The sequence below is a fragment of the Carettochelys insculpta genome, chromosome 11, assembly GCF_033958435.1.
Source record: "Carettochelys insculpta isolate YL-2023 chromosome 11, ASM3395843v1, whole genome shotgun sequence".
NCBI lineage: Eukaryota > Metazoa > Chordata > Testudines > Carettochelyidae > Carettochelys > Carettochelys insculpta.
In genome coordinates, this window is record NC_134147.1 from 31,112,510 (window position 1) to 31,138,450 (window position 25,941).

A 25,941-nucleotide genomic window follows, 5' to 3' on the forward strand; every position below is an offset into this window, starting at 1 on the left:
CACCCATGCAGCATTGTAACCCCTTCTACACCTCCCCCACAAAAAGCACTCTTGTGGTCAGTTGCACAGTGAAATATTTACCAGTGTGCTGCTCTCTGTGGCTTTGCAGAAGTTGCTAATGTGGATATCACCAAGAACCCATTGTGGACACACAGTAGCAGTTTCCCTGGGGCACTCTGTGAGCAGCCCTGTAAAAGCCAGAGCTTTACATATGCCAGTGTAGACATAAACTAATTAAAATCATCTTTAAAACATTTTATATACACAAAGCTTACTGTTCTCTGGGGACACTTACATGTCTAGTTATACTACCATGCGGCAGTAGTATAGACCTGGCCATGTCTAATTCTGTTTAGAAAATGGACTGTGTAATTTATGCAGGTGAAAAGACAAATCTGCAACTGTAATGAATAAACAGTTGTGGTAATATTTTGTTCTCTGTAAAAACATTTCTCAGACTAGAATAGCGATTGGTTTTGTGTTGTCTCCTAGTGTCACAGGCTGTCTTCACAACTCAAGGCGATTTTTATTGTGTTTTTGGTGGTGGTTACTCTGGTGTTTGAAAATAGGATTAGCTATCCCACTGCGTTTAAATAATACACTAACTTCTTGGCAGTGAAGGCACAGTCTAAATATGCATTTAAAAGAGTGTGTGAACTCATAGGATGGTGCCACTATATATAGGTAGTCCCTCGTCTCCGACGACGACATCTTGAGTTTGCCCAGGTTCATCTGTTGTGGACTCGCATGTGGCTGAGGAGTCCAAGTTTTGAACGGCCTGGGCATTCACAGTGGGGAGCAAGGCTTTGTTGGTGCGGCTGCTGTTTGTTGCTTTCTTCCTCTCACGAGCATCAATGAGGTGTACACATTGCTGCTCTTCAAAGTTGTCATATGCGCGTCATACGAGAGCATGCCAGCCTTTTCGGTCTTTTGCATGCTGTGCTAGCTGATCTGATTTTAAACCACCATGAGCAATGTTGGCCTTCGTGCAATCTTTATACCTCTTGCGAGGCCTACCTTGATTCCTTTTGCCCTGGGAGAGTTCACCATGGAGGAGCTGCTTAGGGATTCTAGCCATGCCCTGTCCAGCGAAGCTGGGCTTTCAGAATCATGGCTTCGATGCTTGTGGTTCCTGCTCTGTCAAGGACTTCCAGGTTCGTAACTCTGTCCTGCCATCAAATGTGCAGTATTGACCTCAGGCTGTGTGTGTGGCAGAACTCCAGCAGTTTTAGATATTTTCTGTACAAGGTCCATGTTTCACAGCCATTCAGGACACTGGTCAGGACTACAGCCTTGTTCATTTTCAGTTTAGTGGACTGTCGGATATTGTGCTGATTCAACACTCACACTCATGCTCTCAGACGTCCTAGTGCCTGGCTGGCCTGGCAGATTCTGGCATTGATTTCTTTGTCAAGGGAGCCATCGTTGGCTGTCACACTGCCAAGGTACTTGAACTCCTCTACTATTTTTAACTCTGTTCCTTCAATACAGATTGAAGTGGGGAGAGCAGCAGATCCTGGAGTAGGTTGAAACAGCACCTCGGTCTTTCCTAGGCAGATGGTCAAACCAAAGGGGCGAGTGGCATCAGCAAACTTGATGATGATGAGCTGGAGATCAGATACCCTGTGTGCCATAGTGCGCAGTCGTCAGCAAAAAGGGCTTCAAGAATGAGCCTCTCAAGTGTCTTGGTTTTAGCATTCAGATGACAAAGGTTGAAAAGTGACCCATCAAGTCTGTATTTTATGTAGACTCCATGGTCCAGGTCCCTAACTATGTGGCTGAGGACGCATGTGAAAGAGGTTGAATAACACAGGGGCCAGCACGCACCCTTGCTTCACGCCATTGGATATCTCAAATGGATCTGAGGACTCGCCATTTGAAAGAACAAAGCCAGTCATGTCATCGTGGAACAGGCATATGAGGTTAAAGAATCTTCTCGGGCAGCCAACTTTTGACAGGATAATCCACAGGGCTTCTCTGTTGACGGTGTCAAACGCCTTGCTCAGGTCTATAAAGACAACGTATAGATCCAAGTTCTGCTCTATGCGCTTTTCCTGGACCTGACTAACAGCAAAGATCGTGTCAGTGGTGCTGCAGCCTGGGCGAAAACCACACTGTGCCTCTATAGGTTCTCCTCTGAGATGCTGGTGATCCGAAGGTTGAGGATGACTTGAGCCAAGATCTTCCCAGCAGTACAGAGAAGGGAGATGCCCCGGTAATTTCCACAGTCAGCTTTGTTGCACTTGTTCTTGAAGAGCGAGATGATTGTGGCATCCTTAAAGTCTTTGGGCATGTCTTCTTCTTCCCAGATGCTGTTCAAGATGATGTGAAAGGCTTCAAGTGACACTGGTCCTGCCGCTTTGAAAATTTCACTACACAACAGTTGAAATTGCACTGGAAATTCGGAGATGCAGAATGTAATTACTCAATAGTTGGTTAGCAATTTACTGCAGAAGTTTACCATTGGCGCTCTAAAGACAAGTAGTGAGGACGGCTCTCTTGCTCCTCATCTGAAAGACTGCTACTCCAGGTGTCCCTACCACAACCCTAACCACCTTTACTTTTGGGACCTGATTACCACCTGAGGCGCTTCAGCTTCAGGCCTCTTTCTTTAAAAGAGGTGGAGGCTGGCAGTTCAGTAAAATATGGAAAGGAAAGCTTGTCTTCATCGACAGTGCTACAACAGCTCACCTGCACCACTTTAGTGAAGATGCTCCTACGCCAACAAGAGAGCTTCCGTCAGCATAGGTAGTCCACTGTCCGGAAAGGTGGGACCTGTTTCCACAGAAGACATACTGCTTTCTGCTTGGGAGCTGGGGGTGGGTGGATGGGTAAAGGTCATTATAACTAACATGACTATGGGTTCAGGATTTCCACAGCCCTGAGCAATATAGTTATACTAATATAGAGCAGTATGGTAGACCTGGCCAGAAGCATTTTTCTCAGATTTAAAATGTTTGTTCTCCTAAAGGTGGAGATTAGAGTTTTCTTTACTAATGAATTACCTGCCTCTTAACCCCCTGTTGATCACAAGTCTCTTCTTTCCTCAGAGCATATGGGAGAGTAGACTGTCTGTTTTATTCCTTGTGAATTTGTCATCTGTTGGGTACTAGGAATTTCAGTACCACTGCTGTTTCTCTCTGCAACCCCAGTGTCCATTATCTGAAATGAACTTTAATGAACGTTTAGAGAAGGGAAGTATCAGTGGGAAATTACACTCATGACTTCTGTTGTGATCCTCTGCTGCTGTGTGGTTTTTTGGGTTATTTTCAGTGGCAGAGGAGTGATACAGTACAAACACTTTTTGAGTGTTTAGTTGTTATGGATGTTTATCATGTGAGATATCTTGATCACAGTGAGATATGCCTAGTCCAGTCTGTTCAGACATCAGCTATGCACCTTCCCAGGGCTGCTCCCAGCAGAGTCATCCTTCCACTTGCAACAGCCAGATCTCTCTTACCTTGCCCTAGTTTTTTTTATTCTAAGAAACAGGACAGTCTTCAATCACATTTTCAAAACTTCAAGCAGAGAAGAGGGAACAAGATGCAATAAATGTCTCCTAACACCATGTGTGCCCAGAGCTCTGCTGTTACTGGCTTAAAGCCAGCTGCCCTACTTGGAAACAAAGAGTCTCTGGTTTTCCAGTGAGTAGGCGGGTACCTTTGTGTAGCGTGTGAAATGCTACCACCAAGGTTTTTTAAGAAGACCCACTTCATTGTAAATAAAAATCTGTGTGCATATATTCCATAGAAAGACTTCAAGTGTGGGGGAGAGAATTGATTGTTATTAGATTCTGTACAATGGAGTAGCTATGTAGAAAAACTGTTGCAGGAACAAATCCTAGAAGTTTAAATGTCAGGAATTAGCACTTCATTAAATGCTTTAGCTAAGGCATCCAGGAAACAATCTGCACATGCCAGGAGGTAGAGAGAGACTTGGGATCACCATGTGGCCCTGCCCCCTTTAATAGTGGGGCAGGGAAGCAGAGGACAAAATAGTTTTCAATACATTTCTTGTCTTCATGTGCTGGTAGGAGATCATACTAGCCTGTTTGGGCTAACTAATTAGGACATTGGGGAAACCAATTTGAAATATGAGCAACTGAATGTTAATTCACTTTGAGGTGTTTACACTGAATATATTATATTCCATCTTGGAGCATGCCCATTGCATCCAACCAGGTAAAATTTTTCAATAATCCAAAATCATTAGTTTTAGACACCAGAACTCCACAGTACTCTGCATAGGCATGCCAAAGGAGGCAGTTGCGCTGGGGACTTGCATTTCACAGGGGCCTGGAGCTGTAGTTGGAGCCCTGAGCCCATCTGAAATGCTGAGCAGTGTGGCTCTGCTGGCCTATGAGGTTCTGAAGGTGAGAGGGAGCCCAGCACCTGAGTGATGCTACAGGCTTACTGTCCTAGGCCCCATCCCTCCCGCCTTGCCTGGGGCTGCACTGGCAGTCAGCCCCACTAGCTCTCCAGGATGCCTGTTTTGCTAAGTGTTGTGGGTCTCTTGTGCCTTGTTTATAAGGGCAAATTGGATCAGACTAGCTATCGTGCAATTAAAAGTTAATTTCAAATAATAGCGTCAACACGGGCAGCTATTCTGGAATATAGTCTTCTGCTGTAGCCATTCCAGTCAGTTTCCCCATGTAGACAAGGCTTTAAAACCCTAAGGAATCTTGGTCAGGTTGGGGAAAAGAAAACAATCCAACATTTCACTATGAAGTTCAACCACTTACATTCTCTAGCTGACCAAAAACCAACTTGGAGTGTCAGAGGAAGAAGTTGGGGCATTAGAATGATTTAGATATTCTTTTAATAGAACCAACTTTGTGTACCAAATGCTAGTACAGTTATTTTTATAGTAGTGTTCCATATCCCATATTGTCTCATTGAATTGAAATGTGGAAACTGATGTTAAGGTTATAACAATTCAGCTTGAGGAGAAATTATTTGACAAAAATAACCTAATTGTGTGCTCTATGCAGATTTGTGTCTGTGTGCCCTGGATAGATTCCATACCTACTCAGTTTTAGCACCATACACTTTTAAGAGAGGGTCTTAATTTTTAAAACCTTATTTTCTGGGAATTTTGCATTAGTTTTCAGTTTTTCATTGTCATCTGCCCTTGATGTTAGTTTCCCTATTCCAGCAGTAGTGGTAAATCTTTGGGAATAGTTTAATAAGATTTCTCTCACTGGAGCTGCAAAGCTATTGTATAAGGCATTTGAGAGAAGTGGTAAGATCATAAACGTACTGTATTCAAGTCTACACTCAGGGTAATGTCGAACTAAGGTACACAAGTCCAGCTAAATGGATAGTGTAGCTGGAGTCAACATACATACATGAGATCCAGTTACCACAGTGTCCCTGTTGTGGGGAGATTGACACAAAGAACTTTCCCATCAAGGCCCCTTGCACTTACGGTTCTCGGCAGAGTATCAGCGGGTACAAGAGCCCAATTAGCGCTGAGTTTAGCTAAATCAACCCCCACAGGGGATCAATCTGAACAATGCCAATGTTCCCTTAAGCATAGATAAAGTCTGAGTAAACAGGGCTGTGTGGTGGTGCTTCTGCGAGGATGCAGAGTGAGGAAAGTTGCAAACTGAACCACAACTTCACACGAATTATCTGAGGGGATTCCACACGAGGTTATTGTTTGATGAGGTAATCAGGCATCAGAGCTACTGTCCTAAGAAAAGATTGATGAAAATCACAGATTCCAAATAGAAAAACTTAATTACTTCCTGCTCCAAAATCCTGTAAGTCTGAATCTCAGAGGCTGACTTTTCTCTGCATAGGAACCTGTGTTGTTACTTGAACAGGTTAATATTAACTCTTGGTACTAGGTTTCATGCCTAGAAACCAACCCCATGTTACCAGTTTCTTTTCTTTTTCTTTTTTAAATAACCAAGTAATAAAATGTACTGGTTATTAGAGCTGGGGCAGGCAGCCAGTCCTGCTTTGCTGCGCCCCCCCAACCCTCTCCAGTTGGGCAGAAGCTAGCTTGCTGGGTATGCCAGTTAACCAAATGTGCTGGTTGTCCGAATGCTGGATAACCAGGCTTTTACTGTAGCTGCTCTCACAGTCATCCCAAACTGACCAAGAACAATCCTAGGTTCTCAACAACCACACTTCTTTAGAACATAAAAATGGAACTCCGAACAGTTAGCTTCCAGAGGTTAGCCAAGTTTTTGTGTAATAATCTGAGAACTTTAGTGCTAGGTTATTACTGAGTGGCCATGTTGACCCTGCCCAGCACTAATTTGTGTTAGGCAGCACTCTGTGTCAGTGTCTTAGCTAATGGAGGATATGTAAACTTCCTGTAGGGATACTGCATTGTGTCAGAGGTATATTAAACTTCACAGAGAAAATCTCTCTCTGAAGCTTCATTCTAACTATTTTTGGTCTTGACAAAGTGCATGTTCTTAAAATGAATGCAGGAATGTTTCTTGTGACATTTAGAGATTGATATAAATTGGATTAAAATAATTATAAATAGATGAATCAGAGGTGCTGACAGGTGTTTGACAGCAGGCTAGTTCAAGGGTGAAAAGACGGAGCACCATCATGATGTTTGTGATCTATGCTTTGCAAATCTAACAACCTATTTACATAGAGCTTTAAAGGTCAAATGAAGCGCAAAATGCAGGCTTGTTTTTACACAGCTTTAGTCCAGCTGAAATGTTTCACTGATTCCATTTATTCCTTTGGAAGCTGTTTGTAAAACATACGCCTTTAGCATCTGCAACCCAAACACAGCCACATTGTACCAATACATAAGCACCTGCTGATAGAAGTCTAGAAACAAAAGTGAAATGAGCTTTTCATAGTTCATGGTACAAGCTGCAGGAAAAGCAAATTTTTAAGAATATGACAGGAATTACAGTATTTTAAACAGATTAATTGCCACCTCTTTTTATGCAAATGCTGGTCATGAAGGGAGAAGCAAAAGGATGATTTTGTTTCCAAGTCTTGAGCCCAAGGTTAATTGAGTCAAGCATTTGGGCTCAGTGTCCTCATCTCAAAAAAGGAAAAAAGCAAATTGTCTAATCCATGAAAAACGCCGTTTATTTACCATTATGTTGCCCTTTTAATCTGCAGAATGCTGTACAAGTAGATATTATTAGTTACTGATGACTGACTCGTCAGTTAGAGCAGGGATCGTCAACCTGAGGCTCTGGGAGCTGCATGTGGCTCTTTAAGGAGTCATTTGCAGCTCTGAGTGCTGCTGCCGCTGATTCCTCTTGTAGCTTCAGAGGCTGCCACCGCTTAAACAAAAATCTAAATTCAGCTTCCTGCTGTTGAGCCAACTGAATTTAGTTTTGTTGTTTAAGCGGCGGCAGCTGCAGCCGCTCAGCAGTCAGCTGCGGCAGGGAGCCCAGAAGAGAAGGCCAGCTAGGCAGGGAGTCACCCCACATGGGCAGAAGTCTAAGCCAGCAGGAGAGCTGGGGGAGGGCGGCCGAGCCCGCCCCTGCCAGAGCCACGCAACCCACTGAGGAGGAGGAGGAGGAGATGGCAGTGAGCAGTGGGGGGAGGCAGTAGCCGCGGAACTGCACGCACTGAGGCGAGGTAAGCCTGCTGGCGGGGGGGCAGAAAGTTGGAGCTCAGAGGGGTTAAGCTTGGGAGTGGGGGTGGGAAATTGGGGCTCAGGTGGGTTAAGCCTGGGGGTGGGAGGTGAGTTTGAGGGATCGGGGATAAAGCCGAGGCATTGGGTCCAGTTTGGAGGCTGAGGGGATGAATCCTGGAGATGGGGGTAATTTAACTTTAACTGGTACAAATCAGTGTGCGTGCTGTTCTTAAAATAGGGGTGATAAGCAGCACAGCTGGACGTTATTTATTAAGGACTGTCTCATATACACATGCATTGTGGCTCTTGAAGGATTGATTTCATAACTGAATTTGGAAAAAAATAGCTCTTGATATTTCAGTTTCAGCCTCCTGTCTTAGAGCAATTCACTCTTTGCAAAAATATAGTTTGTCCTTTTTTGAGCTTTCATTTTAGTCATGGATATTTGTTTCTTTATATCCCACCATTTCCTTGTGTTCAGATGCAACTTTAATAGAAATACGTGGCTAATAAATTGATACATTTGAAGCCCAGAGCACAGGACAGACTACAGTGAGCAATGGAAGAGGGAAAAAAACCCACTGGCATAAGAAAACAGTTAACTCTGAGGACAGAGCAGGAGTCACATTTTGCCTAGCAACCAGGTTCCTGAAATACCCAGCCCCAGGGACTTGTAAGGAAAACTGTTGCACTTCCAAGGAAAGAGAGCTGTTAAAAAGCTGCATTGTTTGAGTGTCATTCTTTACTGCTTCTTCACTGTGAAGGAGGAAACATAGTGAATGCTGTGCAGGAAAGAACTGCGTCTGGAAAGCTGAGGCTTATAATGGCACTGCTCATTGATGAGTATTTCCTAGAGGGTGTAATGGTCTTTATAAACTTCCCACCAGGAGTTTGGGCCAACTGCTGTCATGAGAAGCAGCAAAAATTGTAGCCCTAATTAAATTAAACATGATTTTACACTGCATGGCTATATTAATACTAGTTTTATCAGAATTAAATCGTTTGTTCAGCAAGGCATGTGAATTATGGTAATTTGTCTTAGTCGCTCTTGTTTTACAACATGAGCTGTGGGGAATTAGCATAAAAGATTGAAAGAGAAAACTTGTCCATTGCCCATATCACTAGCATTTTTTTGCTCCATGCAATCTAGTTCACAGATGCTGCTTTGTGTCTGTGGCATTGCTCTTCTGTAATTGCACAACTGAGTCCAATGGGCAAGATGGAAATTTGTGCTTTTGGCTGTTGCCATCCATGTGCAGGCTTGTATTAACACTTTACTTTGAATGCTGTAAAAATTAGCTGTCCCTTTTAATTTTTTTCATGCCTTGGATGATGTCATGTTTTTCTTTCTCACCCACGAGCAGTTGTGTAGGGATAATGCCCTTCCCCTTGAAGGGGAGGAGTTACTGAGTAATTACATGATTCATGGTTTCAGGTAGTGAGCCCTTCCTTCAAATAGTTGGTTTGTTTTGCTGGAGTCCCATCAGAACAAGAGCTTGGTTTTTAATAGAGCCATTGTAGGCATGTTAAGTCTGCTGTGTGGAAGCCATGCACTGGGAGCAGTTATTGCGGGTCAGAAAAGCCAAGGTAGGCTAGAACAGAGTCAGCATATTCTTGTACTGTACTTGTGGGTTGGAGGGCCGGGAGTGCAAAATCTAAAGAGATTTGCAACTCAAACAGTTCCGTATATTCCACTTTATTAGGAAGCTAAATGTGACACTCTCCTTAGTTTTCTTTTTACATTTCGTTGCAATGTAGATTGGTATGTCTGCTTTATGAGTTAACTTGTATTGCGTACTCCAGTGTCTGCTTTCATATATACGTCATCTCTTTAAATCGCTGGGATGTGATCACTGATGTTTAAATCAATATGCTTGTTCAAAGATGTTAAAGTAAACCCACCTGTAGAAGTTGAAAGTCCTGTAGTCTGTCCTTTAACAATCATCATGTTTGCATGTACACACACAGTGTACAGTTGGTAGGTAATTTCAAGGATACCACGTCAAATTTTCAAAAGTCACAATTTAAGAAAATAGCCTAATTTTTAAAGTAATTTAGGCACCAAAGAGCAAAACTTTGCCTCCTAAATACATGTCACTTTTGAAAATGAGTGTAGCCCTCATATAGCTCCAACACTTCTGAAAATGTTATCCTACATTAAAACCAGCTTGTATCCCCCTTCTTCCCCCAAAGAGTTGTAACAGTGCATCAATTAGTTGTTGGTTTCTTTTGACTGACAACTTTTAAGTCAATTTCCTTTTCTTCGAAGGTGGCAGGTTTTGAACAGACTAGTGGTTGGTGCTGTACACTTAGAGATGTATTGTGTCCCTTTACAAGGGCATACAAACTGTAAGAATGTTGAAAGGCATCAGATGATAAGTAAGACTGAGGCAGGAAAAGAGAACATGGATTGTTAATATTGGAGATTCAAAGAGAATATGTTGGAGTGCTGGTTCTTTTTATTTAGAAGATTATTGTTAATGTGTGTCTGTAAGTGCTGTTGGTACTGAGAGGAAATACTTCAGAAATTACCTGTTCATTTTTTTTTGCTATTGGCATCTTGGATAGTTGCCAAGAGTGCATTGCTCAGATCTCAAATCTTCTGCTCCTGTTCATTTTTCAGCTTGCTGCTTTTGGATCAATGCTGAGCATACAATAAAGTGAGCCTGAGTCTCAGTAAAATAAAAATATCTAGTAATGAAGTTGGAGGTCAGAGAGAAAAAATACGATGCTTCAATTCAGAGACACTGGTCCTTTCCTGTTCTGAATGAAAACAGGGCTTTTCATTTCTTCTGTCCCATAATTTTTTAATACTGTTTATTTACTGCAAGTTGATTCCAAGTAAAACTGAATATTTTTGAAATGCTGGTACTGCAGAGAAGGGAGGCTGCCTGCTCACATTAGGACTGAATTTGAGCCCTTTGTTAAGATCATACCACATTACACAGGGCTGAGAAAGTGAATGTATATGTGTGCATATTTTCAATGGCCCACCTTAACCGTTCTTATTTCTTGTTCTCTGAATTGCAGTGTTGTCCTTCACGTTTATTGCAGCAATCAAAGTTGTGCCAGGAATTGCTTCAGTTCGTTATAATGTATTTGAAATTAATGGCTTTTGGCCCTCCATTGTTATCCTTTCCATTATATTTCTACCCCTGCAATATACCCTACATCCTATATCTGCTTCTACTGCTACCTCCTCCTCCCACATCTCATCCCACCCAAAAGCCCTCCTTAAGCAGTTTTGTTTGCTTGTTTCTTTGTTTGTTTTAAGGCTTCATCATTTTTAGCACTGTTGATTGTGGTAGCTTTTGAGCGTTATCATTTTAGATGCCCATGAGCTACCTAAGTCTCACAAATGCTTTTCTCTTTGCATTGTAGCATGGGAATTAAAGAGAAATGGAAAAATTGACATTATGAGTTGCAAGATGGAAATAACTCACTTTAAAACTAAAAGTGGGGAGTAATTTTATGTATTCTAGAGTTCTGTATAGTATCAAGGACACTCTAAGCAAAGATTTTAGTTTTAAAGAACTTGGAATGCAGATTATGAGATTGACTGTTACTGCTCAGCAAAGTGAATAGCTTTTGAATTAGGACTGCCAGTGGATTTTAACCTTCATATTCTTTCCCCTTTTGTCCAGATCGAGCGGTCAGAAGTAAGCAGCCTAGCACAAACCCCTAGCGCAGTGGCCTCAAGCACTGATGGCAGCATCAATGCAGATGCTGTTGATGGGACCCCAGATCCTCAGCGGACAAAAGTGGCCATCACACACCTACAGCAGAAGATACTGAAGTTGACAGAGCAGATCAAAATTGAGCAAACAGCCCGGGATGACAATGTGGCAGAATACCTGAAATTAGCCAACAATGCTGACAAGCAGCAGAGCGCCCGCATCAAGCAAGTGTTTGAGAAGAAAAATCAGAAATCGGCCCAGACTATTTTGCAGCTGCAGAAGAAGTTGGAGCACTACCACCGGAAGCTTCGTGAAGTTGAACAAAATGGCATCCCTCGGCAGCCAAAGGATGTCTTCAGGGATATGCACCAGGGCTTGAAGGATGTGGGAGCAAAGGTCACCGGCTTTAGTGAAGGAGTTGTAGACAGTGTTAAAGGTGGACTATCCAGCTTCTCCCAAGCCACACATTCAGCAGCAGGGGCTGTAGTCTCCAAACCCCGGGAGATTGCCTCCCTGATAAGGAACAAATTTGGGAGTGCGGACAATATTGCTAATCTTAAGGACTCATTGGAAGAAGGCCAGGACGACGGGAAGACTCTAGGTGTTATTCATAACTTTCAGTCAAGCCCAAAATATGGCAGTGAGGAGGACTGTTCGAGTGCTACATCTGGGTCAGTGGGAGCTAATAGCACCACAGGGGGTCCAGTGGGAGCTTCTAGCTCCAAAACAAACACTCTGGATATGCAGAGCTCAGGGTTTGATGCAATACTACATGAGATTCAAGAGATCCGAGAGACACAGGCAAGACTGGAAGAATCTTTTGAGAATCTTAAGGCTCACTATCAGAGGGATTATTCATTCATAATGCAGGCTCTGCAAGAGGAGCGGTACAGGTAGGCATTACATTACTCAGCCCCCATATTAAATACTGAGGAGTTACAGAGCAATAAAAATTTAAAGCCCTCAGAGAACTCTGAACAACTGAGGGCAGGCAATGTGCCTTTCCAGTACAGTGCTAACTGAGTGTACTCGTGGAAATTCCATCATTACTTTTCCAGTATAGAAATCTAAGTTAGAATTGACAGTAGGGGTGTTTTTGAGTAGGGCAGATGCATTTATCTTTTAAAAATATTTTGGGTGGAAATGTGTATCTCCAGGAAGCCATCATGTAGTACTTGTTGGCTTTATGACTGGAAATGTCCTCTGTGATCTTCTGTACCAGTCCAAATGTTCTGATTTATAGTTCTTTCCAATGAACAGATGTAGATGGAATATCCCCTTGTAACAGGGCTCCAGCTCTCCATCTTCTCTTCCTTCCAGAAGCTGCGTGGACTCCATGGGTTGTGCTCTCAGGGAAACATTATTTCAATTCCTCTTCACCGCATCACCATAATCCCCTGTGTTGCTGCCTATTTACAATATTGGCCGAACTTTAGCCCCCTCAGCAGGGCATGAGGGGAACAGATGTCTCCCCACTCTGAGGCCTCTGCATGACAAAACTCAATGACCCCCGGTCCTCCCTCTCTCCCTCCTCCTACTTCCTTGCATATCTTTTATCAGGCCTAGTCAGAGGGGACCAATTGAGTTTTCATTCCATCAGCTGGATCAGTTCATTGCCACAGTCAGCGTGTCCTTGGCCATATTTAACATCTAAAAGGCCAGAGAATAGGCTCAACTGCTCACTCCCTGCACTGTCACACCTGTCTATTTCAAGCTTCACCTAGTTCCAAAACCTATATCCATCAAACAGACTGAAATCTGCCCCAGAGGTGTAGAACTCCTTCACCACACGTTTGTATATAAAGCTGTTACTTCAGGCTGTCTGAGGAATTGGTAGCCTATGGGACTTCAGTCCTACGTGCTCCCAGCTTTTTCCTCTGATATGGCTGAACTCAATAAGGGAGACAGGGCCCACTCCAGTATGTGAATATGCTGCCAGGCCCAGCCTCGCCAAGCACTGTATAATCTTTCTGTACCAGCTGTGCAGATTTTGAATTTTAAATGTCTCCTTTGCTTTTATATTATGAGATGGGGAGAACAGAATCTCTCCCTTTACAATGGTTATTTCATTTGTTGTTTTATGTACTTGTTCCCTTGTCATCTCTCCAACACCAGTCTCTCAGCAGAGTTTTCCCAGGCCTCTCTAATTTATGTGCCACACTCTGAATCCGTCTAATTCTGCAGCATGCTTTTTGAAATAGGGTAACCAGCTTCACATCTGAAATGATAGACAAGAGCTCACCTCTGATTTATGATGTTTTCTATTTTTCTCTGTCACACTCATCCTGAGGTCTTGTCTGCATTTTGACTGCAGTTGCCTATTGAGCAGAGATCTCCATTGAGCTGTGTACACTGATGCCTATGTCCTTTTCTTTAGTTGATGCAGCTAATTTAGAAGTAGTATGAGTGTTTGGAATTTTCTCCCCGGAATGCCTTACTTTGCCATTAACCAATACTGAACTTTGTCTGCTATCGTGTGGCCCATTTGCCTCTGAAGTTCCTCATGATCTTCTTAGACTTGACTGTCCTAAAGAGTTCCCATAAATTTTGCCATCTCACTGCTCTGGTCCTTTTTTCTGCTCAAGAAGGAATAGTAAGGAAGAGTCTCCCCTTAAACAGCCCTTCCAAGGTGAACAGTTAACAGAGGGCTTGGGGGCAAATGAATTCTCTGCCTCACTTAGAGTTGTCAAATCTCTGCTCTCCACTGAAAAACTGTACCTGTTCCTAGGTAAGGTAGAAGAAACCCTGCCTCTTCCAACCATTCAGATCAGGACATGCATCTGATTAGGAACAAGGGAGCAGTGAAGGTGCTTCCCAGCCCTGGCTTCCTTCTACATGTCCAGCACATCTCTCAGAAGCCATGGTATTGTCAGTGTGCCTAAAGACAAGAATTCTACTGTCACCCCTGCTCCAGAGTGGTAGGGGAAGGTTAAATAGAAAGTATTGTTAACCACCGACCACAATAGTTGCACTCCCACTGCAAAGACAACCTAGGTGTAGAAGCAGAGGGTGTCCCTATAGGTTACATATCCTATGTGCCCCCACTTCACAAGTTGCAGAAGGGAGGCAGAGCCATACATACCAACAGCAGAGTCTCCTACCCTCCAGTACTTCAAGCTCTGTCGTGTCAGCGGCGGAGGAGATGGAGATGGTGAAAGACATGGGGAATAGTAGGTATCATGGCTGCACTCCGAAGGCCTCACTGGACCAACCTGCAGGAGTGACAACTATTGCAGCAGCACCTCCCTCAGTCAGGGCCATGGGTGTTGAGACAAGGGCATCTCCATCAGTTACACACTGACCATAGGTAGGTTCCATCTCCCAAAGCCAAGCAGTCTCCCCAACAGAACACTGTGGATGCTACCTTGTGGCAGGTCTCCTGCCGGTCTCAACAGGCACCACAGCCCCCTGACCTGATGGGATTCTTGGGATCTGCCTTCTAGGCTCTCTAAGAAAAGAAACGAGAGGGTACTCCCCACTGCACCTCCAAGGGAAGGACAATGGCCAGGGATTAGTGTAGATTTGCACCATGTTTTCACCATCACCTCCAAGCTCCCTTTAGAGATACTGGTGTTCTTGAAGCCATTCCAGAGTGTGTATGCTACTTTATTCGTGTAGTGGCATGGAGTTTTCTGCATGTTTTTCAAACCCGGATAGACAGAGACAAGCTGGTGTAATTTTTCAGATTCTCGTTTGTTGTGATCAGGCTTTTCAGTGATACTAGAACCAAGCACAGGAACTCCAGTTTGTAGTGCTTATTATCCTGCAATCTCTTAGCAAAGTGACATGGGAGTTGATCTGCCAATCCATAGCAGAGAAGTTCTGCTGCTTGTTTTCTATATAGTATATTGTTGGACACAGGTGATGTTAGTTGTCCATATTTAAGTAACAGTACTGCATGTAAACTACTGCACAAGCAAAATGGCAGCCTGCACTAATGCAATAGGAGGCAGTCAGACTTTAATATTTTCAGCTGAGGTAATTAGTCCTGCCCTCGATGCATATAGCAAAGTTTACTTGTAATTTAGGATGGGAGTGAGACCCCTTGCTCACTGATACTCATTATGTACAAGGTGTTATCCAAAGCCCTATTCATCTTACGAAAGCTGCTGGCTATGTACAATATTGTTTCTCTTTTAAATACTCATTCCACTGAATGCAGAGAACGGTAGGGTAGCGGGGAGACTCAGATGAAAAGTTAATAATGCCACAGGGAGTTGTCTGATCTGCAAAGATATGAAACCCTAAGTCACAGCAAACCAGCCTAGTTCATTGTAGTAATTCGGCTGCTGAATTTATTATTCAAGCCTACCATTTAAAGGATGTCTTAAAGCATCCTAAAGATAGAAGTTAAGGCTTCTACGAAACAAGAAAACTGAAGAGGGTAAGGGTAAGCCTCTACTATGCAGCTTTTAGGGACAGGACTGTATTGACACTGAGAAAAGTGCAATAGCCATGTTTTTTTTCCGTAACACTGTGAAGTTCAGTCTTTCCTTAAATGCTGCCCCACCACATCCTTTCTCTGCAGGTTGATGGCCTTTGTTTTATGTTGCCTTAGTTTCTATTTACTAGCCAATACTTACTCTGCAGGTTTTCCTTGACCCTTTTGCTTACTCCCTCCCTCTCTCTCCTTTTCAGCTCTTGACTGTCAGGCTTTCTCTGCACTACACAGCTTTTCGTGATATGGCCATGTTGCTAAAAGTTGGGTGGTATGAATTGTTGTTCTACACTTTCACTGACAAAATTCTTCCATCGGCTAAGAGAGGGGTGTGATTTACACTTTCACGGAGGGGGAAGCAAGTTTTTACAGCACATTTGTTGTTCAATTGTTTATGTAGACAAAGCCTATGTATAATTCTTGTTAACTAACCTGGGCGGGGGTGATGTCAGTGCAGTCTCTCATGTTCTTCCTTTGCCTGTTTTATTCATTTTCTCCTGCACTGCAGGTTGCTCCACCTTGTCCCAGTGTACACATTGCCGGGGCTCTGTGAAGGGCTGTGCTTTCTGCCCATTGGCCTGCTGATGTGGCCCCAGACAGTTCAACCACTCCTCTTAGAGTTTAATCCAGAAAGGAAGATCATGGTCTGATGTAAATTCCACAATAGTGTTACTTATCTCAGCCTTTGGAAGGTGGCAGTTGTTTACTAATAGAAGCAGGGACTTTCCGAGTGTGAGTGAATACGGGGAAAAAAAAAAAGCTCCTGCTGAGTTTTTTCATAGTTTCTTTCCCATTAGCAGAACCTGCTTGCGCACAGCTAAATCATGAGTTTATATTATTGAGGTGTGTCCAGATCACTGGTTGGGGGGAGTGTTTAAGTGAGAGTCACTGGAAAGTACCAGCATCTGATGAAGTGAGTCTGTGCTCATGACAGCTCATGCTCAAAACTTTTCTGTTAGTCTATAAGGTGCCACAGGACCCTTCGTTGCTGGAAAGTAATGGTTACCTATGAGAAACATCAGTCAGAATGCTACAGTAATTTGCTTTAAATTTTATCTGATACTTTTGTGGCTGGAATCAGACTATATGCCAGTCACAATTTGTTTGTTTAAAAGACTGCTTGCTGGGATAACCTTTGACTTCTAGAGCAATTGGGCCAGGTTTTCTCTTTTGTGGTTGACAAGTAAAAAGAAATGGCAGCTCTTAGCAACTATTTTGGGGGTTAGGAGTGTCAAGGTTTAGCAGATGTGAGGCAGCCAGCTGTACCTGATAAATGAAAATTACCACACGGATGTCCCCACCTTCATATCTGTGGGGAGGGGAGATGTATCTATTAGCCCTTCTTTACAGATTTAAAAGGGAGAAAGTAAGACGTTTACTTTGTAATACCACCTAATCTAAACTTCTCTATCTTCTCACATTTTGGCTCACAGCGCTGTGTTTTTATCATAAGGCCAGCACTTCATCATCCCCGGTGTAATAGATCAAAAAACTCTAACCCTTAAACTCAAGATGTTACAAACAAAACAGGAAATGAAAACAAGCTAAACAAAGTAAGGTTGATCCCAAAAAAACATATCTAAAATCTTGGTATTGGGCAATTGTTGAATTGGAGTGTGGGAACAAACCAATCCGCAAAAGCTCCTGGTTTAAATGGGGAAAGCATTCTTAAGCTAGTAAGCAGGAGTCAGGTAAAGTTCATTTTGTTTTCAGAATAAACCAGTAGACCAGCATTCCAGAGTGCAGGAGCCGTGTTGTCAGCTTCTTTGCTCATGTTGGCCCAAATCCTGAGGCTTACAGATTTGCAGGTGTCCTTTTTCTGGTAGCTTGAGAGATGTTCTGAAGTTATCCAAATCCAGTTGTTTGTTATAATAAAACAGGGTTTAATATTCTTGGGAATAGTTGTTCTGTAGTGTATGTGCCTTATAAAGACATGAGCACACTATTTTTTTGGTATAACTTAGTCACTTTTTTGTTTAATGAACCTTTTGGGAAAGCTTGATATATACAGTATTAACATATAGAAAGAATACTTTTCCTCCTAATTTATGTTGCACATTCTAGTTTGTGGGTTCTTTGTTTTGATTTGTTTGCAGAGGAGGGGGTGTTAATTTTGATCCTGAGTGCTTGGTTGATAGCAAATTATTTTTTAAATATTTTAGAGCAAGGCTGAGTGGGAACATACACCTATAATAACTGGCCAAACTTTTCATCAGTCTTTCTTTTCACTACTCATAGGCCGTGTCTACACACTTTAAAGATTACTAATGAGGCGCTGAAATGCATATTCAGCGCCTCATTAGCATGCCGCCAGCCACGGCTCTTCAAAATTGCCCCTTTTTGCTGCCACGCAGCTCTTCCAGACGGGGACCCTTTTCGAAAGGATCCTGGGAACTTCAAAATCCCCTTCTTCCTATCTGCTGCATTCCTATCTACTAATAGAAATAAGGGGATTTCGAAGTTGGCGGGGTCCTTTTGAAAAGGATCCCTGTCTGGAGGAGCTGTGCAGCAGCAAAAAGCAGCAGTTTTAAAGAGCCACAGCCAGCGGCATGCTAATGAGGCGCTGAATATGAATTTGCATGGCCATTTCAAAGATTTGGGCCGTACTGTTTGATTCCCCCATGCTGACAATGTGCTGTAATTGTGTTTTCTTTTGTTTGTCCAATGGTGTATCTTGACAACTGTTTGACCACTGTATTATTATTGTTGTTTGAGACTCACTTGCCAAAGCTGTCTGTTTCAACTACAAACAATCTTAAACAGTCCAATAAAGCCCCACTATGTCAGGTAACAGCATCAAACTTCTGAATTTTGTTTTTTTAATTGCAAAAAATTAATGTTAAGGGTAGTTCAGGCCCATGGAGTCAAGAGCCCACAAGTCACTTAGCCACTGTTTGCTAATAATCCCCAGTGAGCGCAGTCATGGCAGTACTGTTGGGGCAGCACTTTAAAAGTATGGATGGGGCAGCAGAGCTGGGAACCTGTTTACACTGGTGCTTTACGTTGCTGTAACTTGGTGTGAGTGGGTGGGGTGTGTGTGTGTTTCACACTTCAGGCCACAAAGTTGCAGCGCAATAAAGCGCCAGTGTAGACTTAGCCAAATATTAACTACTAAAAGGAGAGTAGATTTTTGTTGCATTGCCAGTGTTCTCACAATGGTTACATTTGAATCAGTAGTAGTATTGGAGGGAAACTTCACAGGGGAAAAAGGCCAGCCTAGATAGTGCCTGTGACTATGGGCTTGTCTACACTGAGACTTTACTGCACTGTAACTTTCAGGATCAGGGGCATGAAAAAAATGCAAGCATGAGCAAGTTACATTGCTCCCAGAACTGTTAGCTACCCCCCACATGGATGAGGTTAACACTGCACTGGGAGAGCTGTCTCCCAGCACTGGTGCTGTGACCACATTGCCATGGCATCATTTTAAGTTTAGCAGTGTTAGACCTAGCCCAAGCCTTAGACTTTCTTTAACTTAGCAATTGAGAAACAAAGAATGAGAGAATTTGCTGGACCATCAGAGGTCCATATTATCTAGCACATTACTAACACCTCCACTGCTTACTGGGCTCTGTGAAGAGATTTAGGGATAAATTAGACCTAAGTAACAGCACAGAACACGGAGAGCCAAAAATGGTGGCTGTAAACAAACTTCACTGGACAACGAGAAATTTGGCCACACCCATGATAAGGAGTCATCCGGCTAACTAAAATAATGTCAGATGTTGCAGGACCAGAGTGTGCTTGACTAGAGAGGTTTAACCTGTTGTGTAAACAGCGCTTTCTTCTGCCAACTAAGCAAACAGTGCTCATGGGAGATGGAAGTTTTTTGCTGCCAAACCACACTTACACTGCCCATCTTTAAGGACACGGCCAAATAGTACAGACAAAGCCTTAGGATTTCTGGGTTCTTAGCCTAGTGGTGGAACCTCTCTGCTCTTCAGTTTACTTCTCAGAACACATGTGAATATTTTAACCAAATTCACAGGAAGTATTGAAACTTAATTGCTTGTAAGACACTTTGAAATCTTGAAATGAAAGGGCTGTACATAAATGCAAAATATCTAACATTTGAAATGTTACAATTGCTTTTTTGGGTTAGCGCTGAACAATTACTTCATGTTTTGCTAATAAGAGACTTTTTCACTTTTAGGAATAGCTCACGTTTCAAACATTTGTCCCCCAACTGGGGCTCGCTGGCAGTCCACTTGCCACTGGAAATCTAAAAAATGAGCCTACAGGTTAATGACTTGCATGCTTGTCTCATAAATAACAGAACCTGGTAATTTTGCTGAGCAGACAGAATCATCTGCAGAAGCTAATGGAAAAAAATCCATCTACGTGACCTTCCATGTAGTGATATAATGCCAAACAAGACCCATTGCACTTTAACTTATACATGGGTCTTGCAGTCTTGTTTAATTACTGTGTCATTACCATCCACACTGCTTCTCATACAATGGCAGAGAAAAAAGTTGAATAGAGGGAGATTGGTGATTAAAATACAGGGCTAAGAATAAGGAGTTCTGAATTCTGTTTCCACATCTCTCCTTAACTTCCTTTTGTTACCTTGGGAAAGTCATTTAGCCACTCTGTGTGTTCCTCCCTCTTTAAAATAAAATTGTTTGCCTTCCTCCTGGGCACGATTTATCACAGCGAGGAGACTCTGGCTTTATCTCTGCTACTGCAGAATGTTAACTTCAGGTACTCAACTCCAGCTACGTGAATAATGTAGCTGGAGTCAACATACCTTAAGTCAATTTACTGTGGGGGAAAAACTCTCCCGTCAGCCTCCCTTACTCTTCTCATCTGGGACAGAATAATAAGGTTGGCAGGAAAGCAATCTGCAGTTGGTTTGACAGGTCTTCACTCGACTATCAGCTGCTGATGGATTGATCTCAGAGCTTCTATTCCCATAGTAATGTCGATATAGCTATAGTTCATTGTCTGAAATCGCTCTGAGATCCACAGGGAAGAGACAAGGAAAACATAAATCATTTAATAGGAGACATCCTGGTTTTCAAGGAAAATCTCCACTATTCATCTCTTGATTCTTTTTGGTGTAATTTTACCTGTGTTGTCACTAAAGTTACTCCCCTATGTTTCTCACTTCTAGATGTGAACGACTAGAAGAGCAGTTAAATGACCTGACAGAGCTCCACCAGAATGAGATCCTTAATCTAAAGCAGGAGTTGGCCAGCATGGAAGAGAAAATAGCTTATCAGTCCTATGAGCGAGCTCGAGACATCCAGGTTGGTGAGAGGCTGGGCCTAGCAAGCGCCTGCTTCCACTTCAGAATACTCAAGCACAAAATACAAATGGCACTTTCCCTAGTTTTTCAAACTGTTCTGGGTTCTGTATGTGTGTTTTTACTAGCAGAATAACATAGGGTAATGGAAGAGTTGTGTATCTTGATCTTCCACCTTAAATCTGTCTATAACTCTAACAATTGTAACATCCTGATGCAGAGGAAGCCCATAATCTGTGTGCCAACTCAGTGTCCATGACTGTTCATGTGTCCTTGTTCAGAGGAACCTGCCACCTGTCCTATCATGGGATTGTGTTATGGTAAGCTCCAGTGAGAACATGCTCCCATCTTTGGTGGTGGCCAATGTTCCCTCTGATATTTTCCATCCATGTCTGGAATGCATTTTATGTGCATGGAAGAAGTGCAGGTGCACACCACCAGTGGGAACAGATGCTTCCTGCTGTGGGTTCTGTACTGCTCAGCTGGGCAGCATTTAACTGTCTCCTCAGTGGCTGCCCAAGTGCTCAGCTTACAGGGAACACGGTGGTGGCCATATTACAAATATCTGCATATGTACTGGAAACTAGCGGCCAGAGATACAAGGATGAGGTTTTTATGGTAATGTTCCCAGGAGACTGATCCAGGGCGTGTATCACTAATTTTAGAGCAGTAAGCACAGATGTTAAAGGGAAAACAGTAGCTGGCATTATGTGTCCATTGTGTTCAGTCAGGAAAAAAATCCATTCTGTTCTCTTGCCCAAATAAGGAGGTATTTGTATGAGTTGTTTCCTTCAGCGTGTGAACTATCTAGAGTCCAGTAGCCTACGGAAACAGGGGATTTACAGCATTGGAGGAGTTTCTGCAGACAAAGGTCAAGTGATCCAGTAAAGTACCTGGGCTAAAATTTAGTTATGCATCATAAAGACCCATTTAGAAACACACTCTAAGCTACTGTAAAGTTGCACAGTTGATTTAAAGATGTTTAAAAGCTCTCTGTTTTGATGAGAGGACATGGGTATTTTTAAAGTGTAAGGAAAATTTTTATGTCAGTCAATTCTGTCCCTTGCATAGACGAGACTTGCCAGCTGGTTCCAACAGACAACGGCAGCGATCTACTTTTGGGTGGCTAAGCAGTTTTGTCTATGGCTTTCAAATTATGTAACCTCTGGGAAGCCCTTGATTAATTTACCTCCACAGCGATATCAGTTTTACGCAATAGCAGAGAAATGTAACAAAGTTACAATGATCTTTCTAGAGTAAAGCTATACAATAAATGTACGTTGGGGGACAGTGGCACCATGGCTTTTGTCCTGTCAAAATCAGGATTTTGCTTTCTGATGTGCCACAGGGCCCATGCTACACACCTCTTTCAAACTTAGCACAGGGGATAGAACAGGAAGCTTAAAGTGAAGTGGGATTCATCAGTAGCCTTTCCTGAATTGCCATTTAATGATTCAGCATTTCTGATATAAATTTTTCGTCTTTGATGAGGCGCTTTGCAAGCATGAATTAATTCCCAACACTGCTGTGAGAAAGGTGAATAGTAACCCTGTTTTTCTGATGAGGAAACTAAGTTGAGTAACATGCCTGGAGTGACAACTGAGACTATAATTCAGGAATTCCAGGCTCTCAATCCTGTGATCAGTCCACTACACAGTGCTGCGTTCTTCGGCATACCAGATCTAGGGTGGATGGTGACGTGACCTGTTGAAGAGATGGTTCAATTCGCTAAATGGGAAATAAATGTATAGCTTCTTATAACAGAGTACAGAAATCTCATTTTAAAAATAATGAAGTGATCATTAGAACTGGTTTCCCCTTGGACTCTGGCCTAACGGTTCCTTTGTAGTCTGCAGGACAGTGTAGAATACCTGAGTTCAGACACATCTTAGTGGGAATAAGAGAGCCCAGAAGTGACCCCCTGACCCCAAGCCAATAGGGAGCATCTCTGAGTGCTGCCAGTTCAAATGAGAGGTTCCTCAGAATTGTAAGTCTGAGGATCTCTTGAGAAGATATTTTGGGAAGTATAAAATGAGTCAGATTAATAGCCCTGGCCGTTGACGTAGTCTGGCTCCAAAACAAGTAATAAATGATGTACTTAAGTAATGAGCAAGTAACAATGAACTTGCCTGCATAGTGAAGGCAGAAGTAATATAAGACCCCCACTACTTGAAGGGATTACCTCTGGGAACAAGAGCGGATTCAGTTGTCATGATCCATGTGTTCCACATCTCTCTGAGACTGCCAACAAAAGTAACACAGTGTCACACACTCATTTTACATAGGGCACTGTCAGATGGTAACTGCTTACCCAAATGGCATTAGAACAGAAGAATAACAGATTGAAAAGCTCCCATCTCTGATCCCTCTGAGCAGAATCTGGTTTTGATTCCAAAATGTCTGATAGCTTTGAAGAGGTAGAAAATAGTTTTGGTCCTGGTTTTCCTCTGTTAATGGCCTGGCTGAATTTCCCCTGGAGAGCAGTCTCCAGGCTAGGGTATTAGACCCAACCCACATGGGCTCTCTGGCTCACAGTAGAATTCTTTGGGAAACAGGTAACATTTACAGGAAAAACCAGATGGGCTTTGCAAAGGAGCATCTTACACATGTACACACTTCACTCTTAGGCGAAACAAGTGACTTACAGATCTGTGAAAGAATAACAAACACCCAAACATGAGTCCTTCCTCCAGTGTCCTTGGCATGCCTGAATATCGTTTTGGTGAGTGTCCTGAAGGGGTCCAGATTCCTCCTGGCCAGACTTCCTCGTTCTGGCAGCTGTGTGGCCCCATTTGCTGGAGAAGGGTCTCTTTTTAAAATGCGCTTAACGCCTTGTGGACTTTCTGGAGTATTTTTTTCCCCATTCTCCCACCCCTCTGTGGGATTGTTTACGGGGGTTTATTAACACTCCGTGGAGGGGTCCATCATCCTGATGGGGGAGACTGTTAAGTTGGTGGTAGACACCTGCATGCCAGGCTTCTTCAGCACAGGAGGGGTGATGCACTCTAACAAGACGGTTACAGTATACAGTGAAACACAGGTTCACACACCAAAGGGAGGATGAAATGAAACATTTTTTTCTTCTCCTCCACAAAATCAATCTGGAGAAACAGAAATAACACCGAACTTGTCTCTCACACCAACATCACAGCAAATCAAGAATTAACTCCATTACAGTCAATGGGATAACACTTGTAGATGAGGTCAGAATCCAGTATTTTGTTGTGTCCCTACTTAATGAGGGACTCAAATCAATCTAAGAAATGGGACAGGGTTCCTCTTCTCCTGCTGCAGGATATGAAATCAAGCCATGTGACTCACATCCTGCAGCCGATGAACAACACCCAAAGAATGTCACCGCATTACAACAGATACCAATTAAAGTCTTTACCAAGGTGATTCACCGTGGAAATACTGAAACAACACTGTTCCTTTCTTCCCAACAGGAGGCACTAGAAGCCTGTCAGACCCGGATCTCCAAGATGGAACTTCAGCAGCAACAGCAACAAGTGGTGCAGCTGGAAGGTCTGGAAAACGCCACTGCCAGAAACCTGCTGGGTAAATTCATCAACATCCTGCTGGCTGTCATGGCTGTTCTCCTAGTCTTCGTCTCTACTGTGGCCAACTGCGTTGTCCCCCTCATGAAAACTCGCAACAGGACGTTCAGCACTTTATTTGTGGTGGTTTTCCTTGCCTTTATGTGGAAGCACTGGGATGCCATTGCTGGCTACTTGGAACGATTCTTTTTGCCCCCCAGATGATGGCACAAGGAATCATCTGCGTTGCCCCACTGACCCACCCACCTTGGCTCTCGCTGGCAAGCGAGCGCAGCAAAGATTAGTCAGCATCTCTTCTGCTGAAATTTTAAAGTGTCCGAGTGAATTTGTTTACACATAGAATAACATTTTTCTCTGCGAGATGCATTGCAATAGTATTTTTTAGATTTTATTCAAGAACTCTTTTTGGCAAGAATCCTGGATAATTTTTATGTAGCATGGTTCTCTCTGGATGCAAACCTTTAAGATTCTTGAAGTGTACAAAAGAATAAAATAAAAATTTGGAGCACACCAATGGGCAATATAAATTATGGCTTGAACTACACTACTTAAACCCGTTAGGCAGAGGAGAATGTGGTTAACTTAAAAATAGCGAAGATTAAGCCTTGTACAATGGTACCACAGCAAAACTGTCATGCTAACCTTTACTGTGAAGCCTGCTCACATTCCATATCTGAATGTACTGATTTAGGGTGGCTTGTTTTTTCCTTAATGAGAGAAAAACCAGCACATGGATCTCTCCACTCAGCTTCAGGGTTGGCTGTTTGTGCTGACCTGACACACAATAATTTTCTAGAAGGCCTGTTAAGTCTTGCTAAGCATACAAAGTGGAAGCATCATGCTGTACACAGTAACTGCACAGTCATATTACAGTATTTTGAAGTAACCCTTTAAATACTTATCTTTAAGCAAAGGCCCTTGGTCGCACTTTTAAGGGGTTTTTTTGTTTCTTTTTTATATATGTATATTCACAGATTTAAAAAAAAAAAAAGTCCAAACAGCATACTTGAAGAGTGTAATACTCAAACTCTCAGTGCTTCCTTATTGTTCCTATAATAGGATTTTTTTATTATAATTATTATTATTATTGGGGGGGTTGGGGGAAGGGGCGGGGGAGGGTCATTATTTTCCTCTTTAATAAAGAAGTGATGTTTTTAAATGAAGAATTGCGTGAATAATTGTGAGCAGTCTTGTCCTGAAACAGTTTTGAGGAGGGTGGAAAGTAGTTTCTGTTAACACCAGTCTGAGGAAGACAGCTATTCCTCTGCCATTTAAGTGTCCTCCTGGGCTTGCAGATGCAGCATCATGAATAACTTCCTCCTTTTCCATGCATTTTTGTCATGCAGTTTTCTTTCCTGTACTTTTTGTGGGTGGGACGTAGCCATGGGATTTTATTTCTCATTCCCAAATCTGTCAACCTGGCCTCAGAATGTTTTCTGTTGAACAAGG

The 25,941-nt window shown here is 42.8% G+C and overlaps 1 protein-coding gene across 9 annotated transcripts in view; it reads left to right on the forward strand.

Moving 5' to 3' along the window:
• Positions 1-25,532, forward strand: part of TMCC1 (transmembrane and coiled-coil domain family 1) — a 212,625-nt gene extending 187,093 nt beyond the window's left edge. For all 9 annotated transcript variants that reach the window (XM_075005559.1, XM_075005563.1, XM_075005567.1 and 6 more), the window contains 3 exons: positions 11,217-12,142; positions 20,804-20,939; positions 24,382-25,532. In XM_075005559.1, coding sequence (XP_074861660.1) covers positions 11,217-12,142; positions 20,804-20,939; positions 24,382-24,696 — 1,377 coding nt within the window. In that variant the 3' untranslated portion in view covers positions 24,697-25,532. The remainder of the gene's footprint in view (positions 1-11,216; positions 12,143-20,803; positions 20,940-24,381) is intronic.
• The last annotated feature ends 409 nt before the right edge of the window (positions 25,533-25,941 follow it).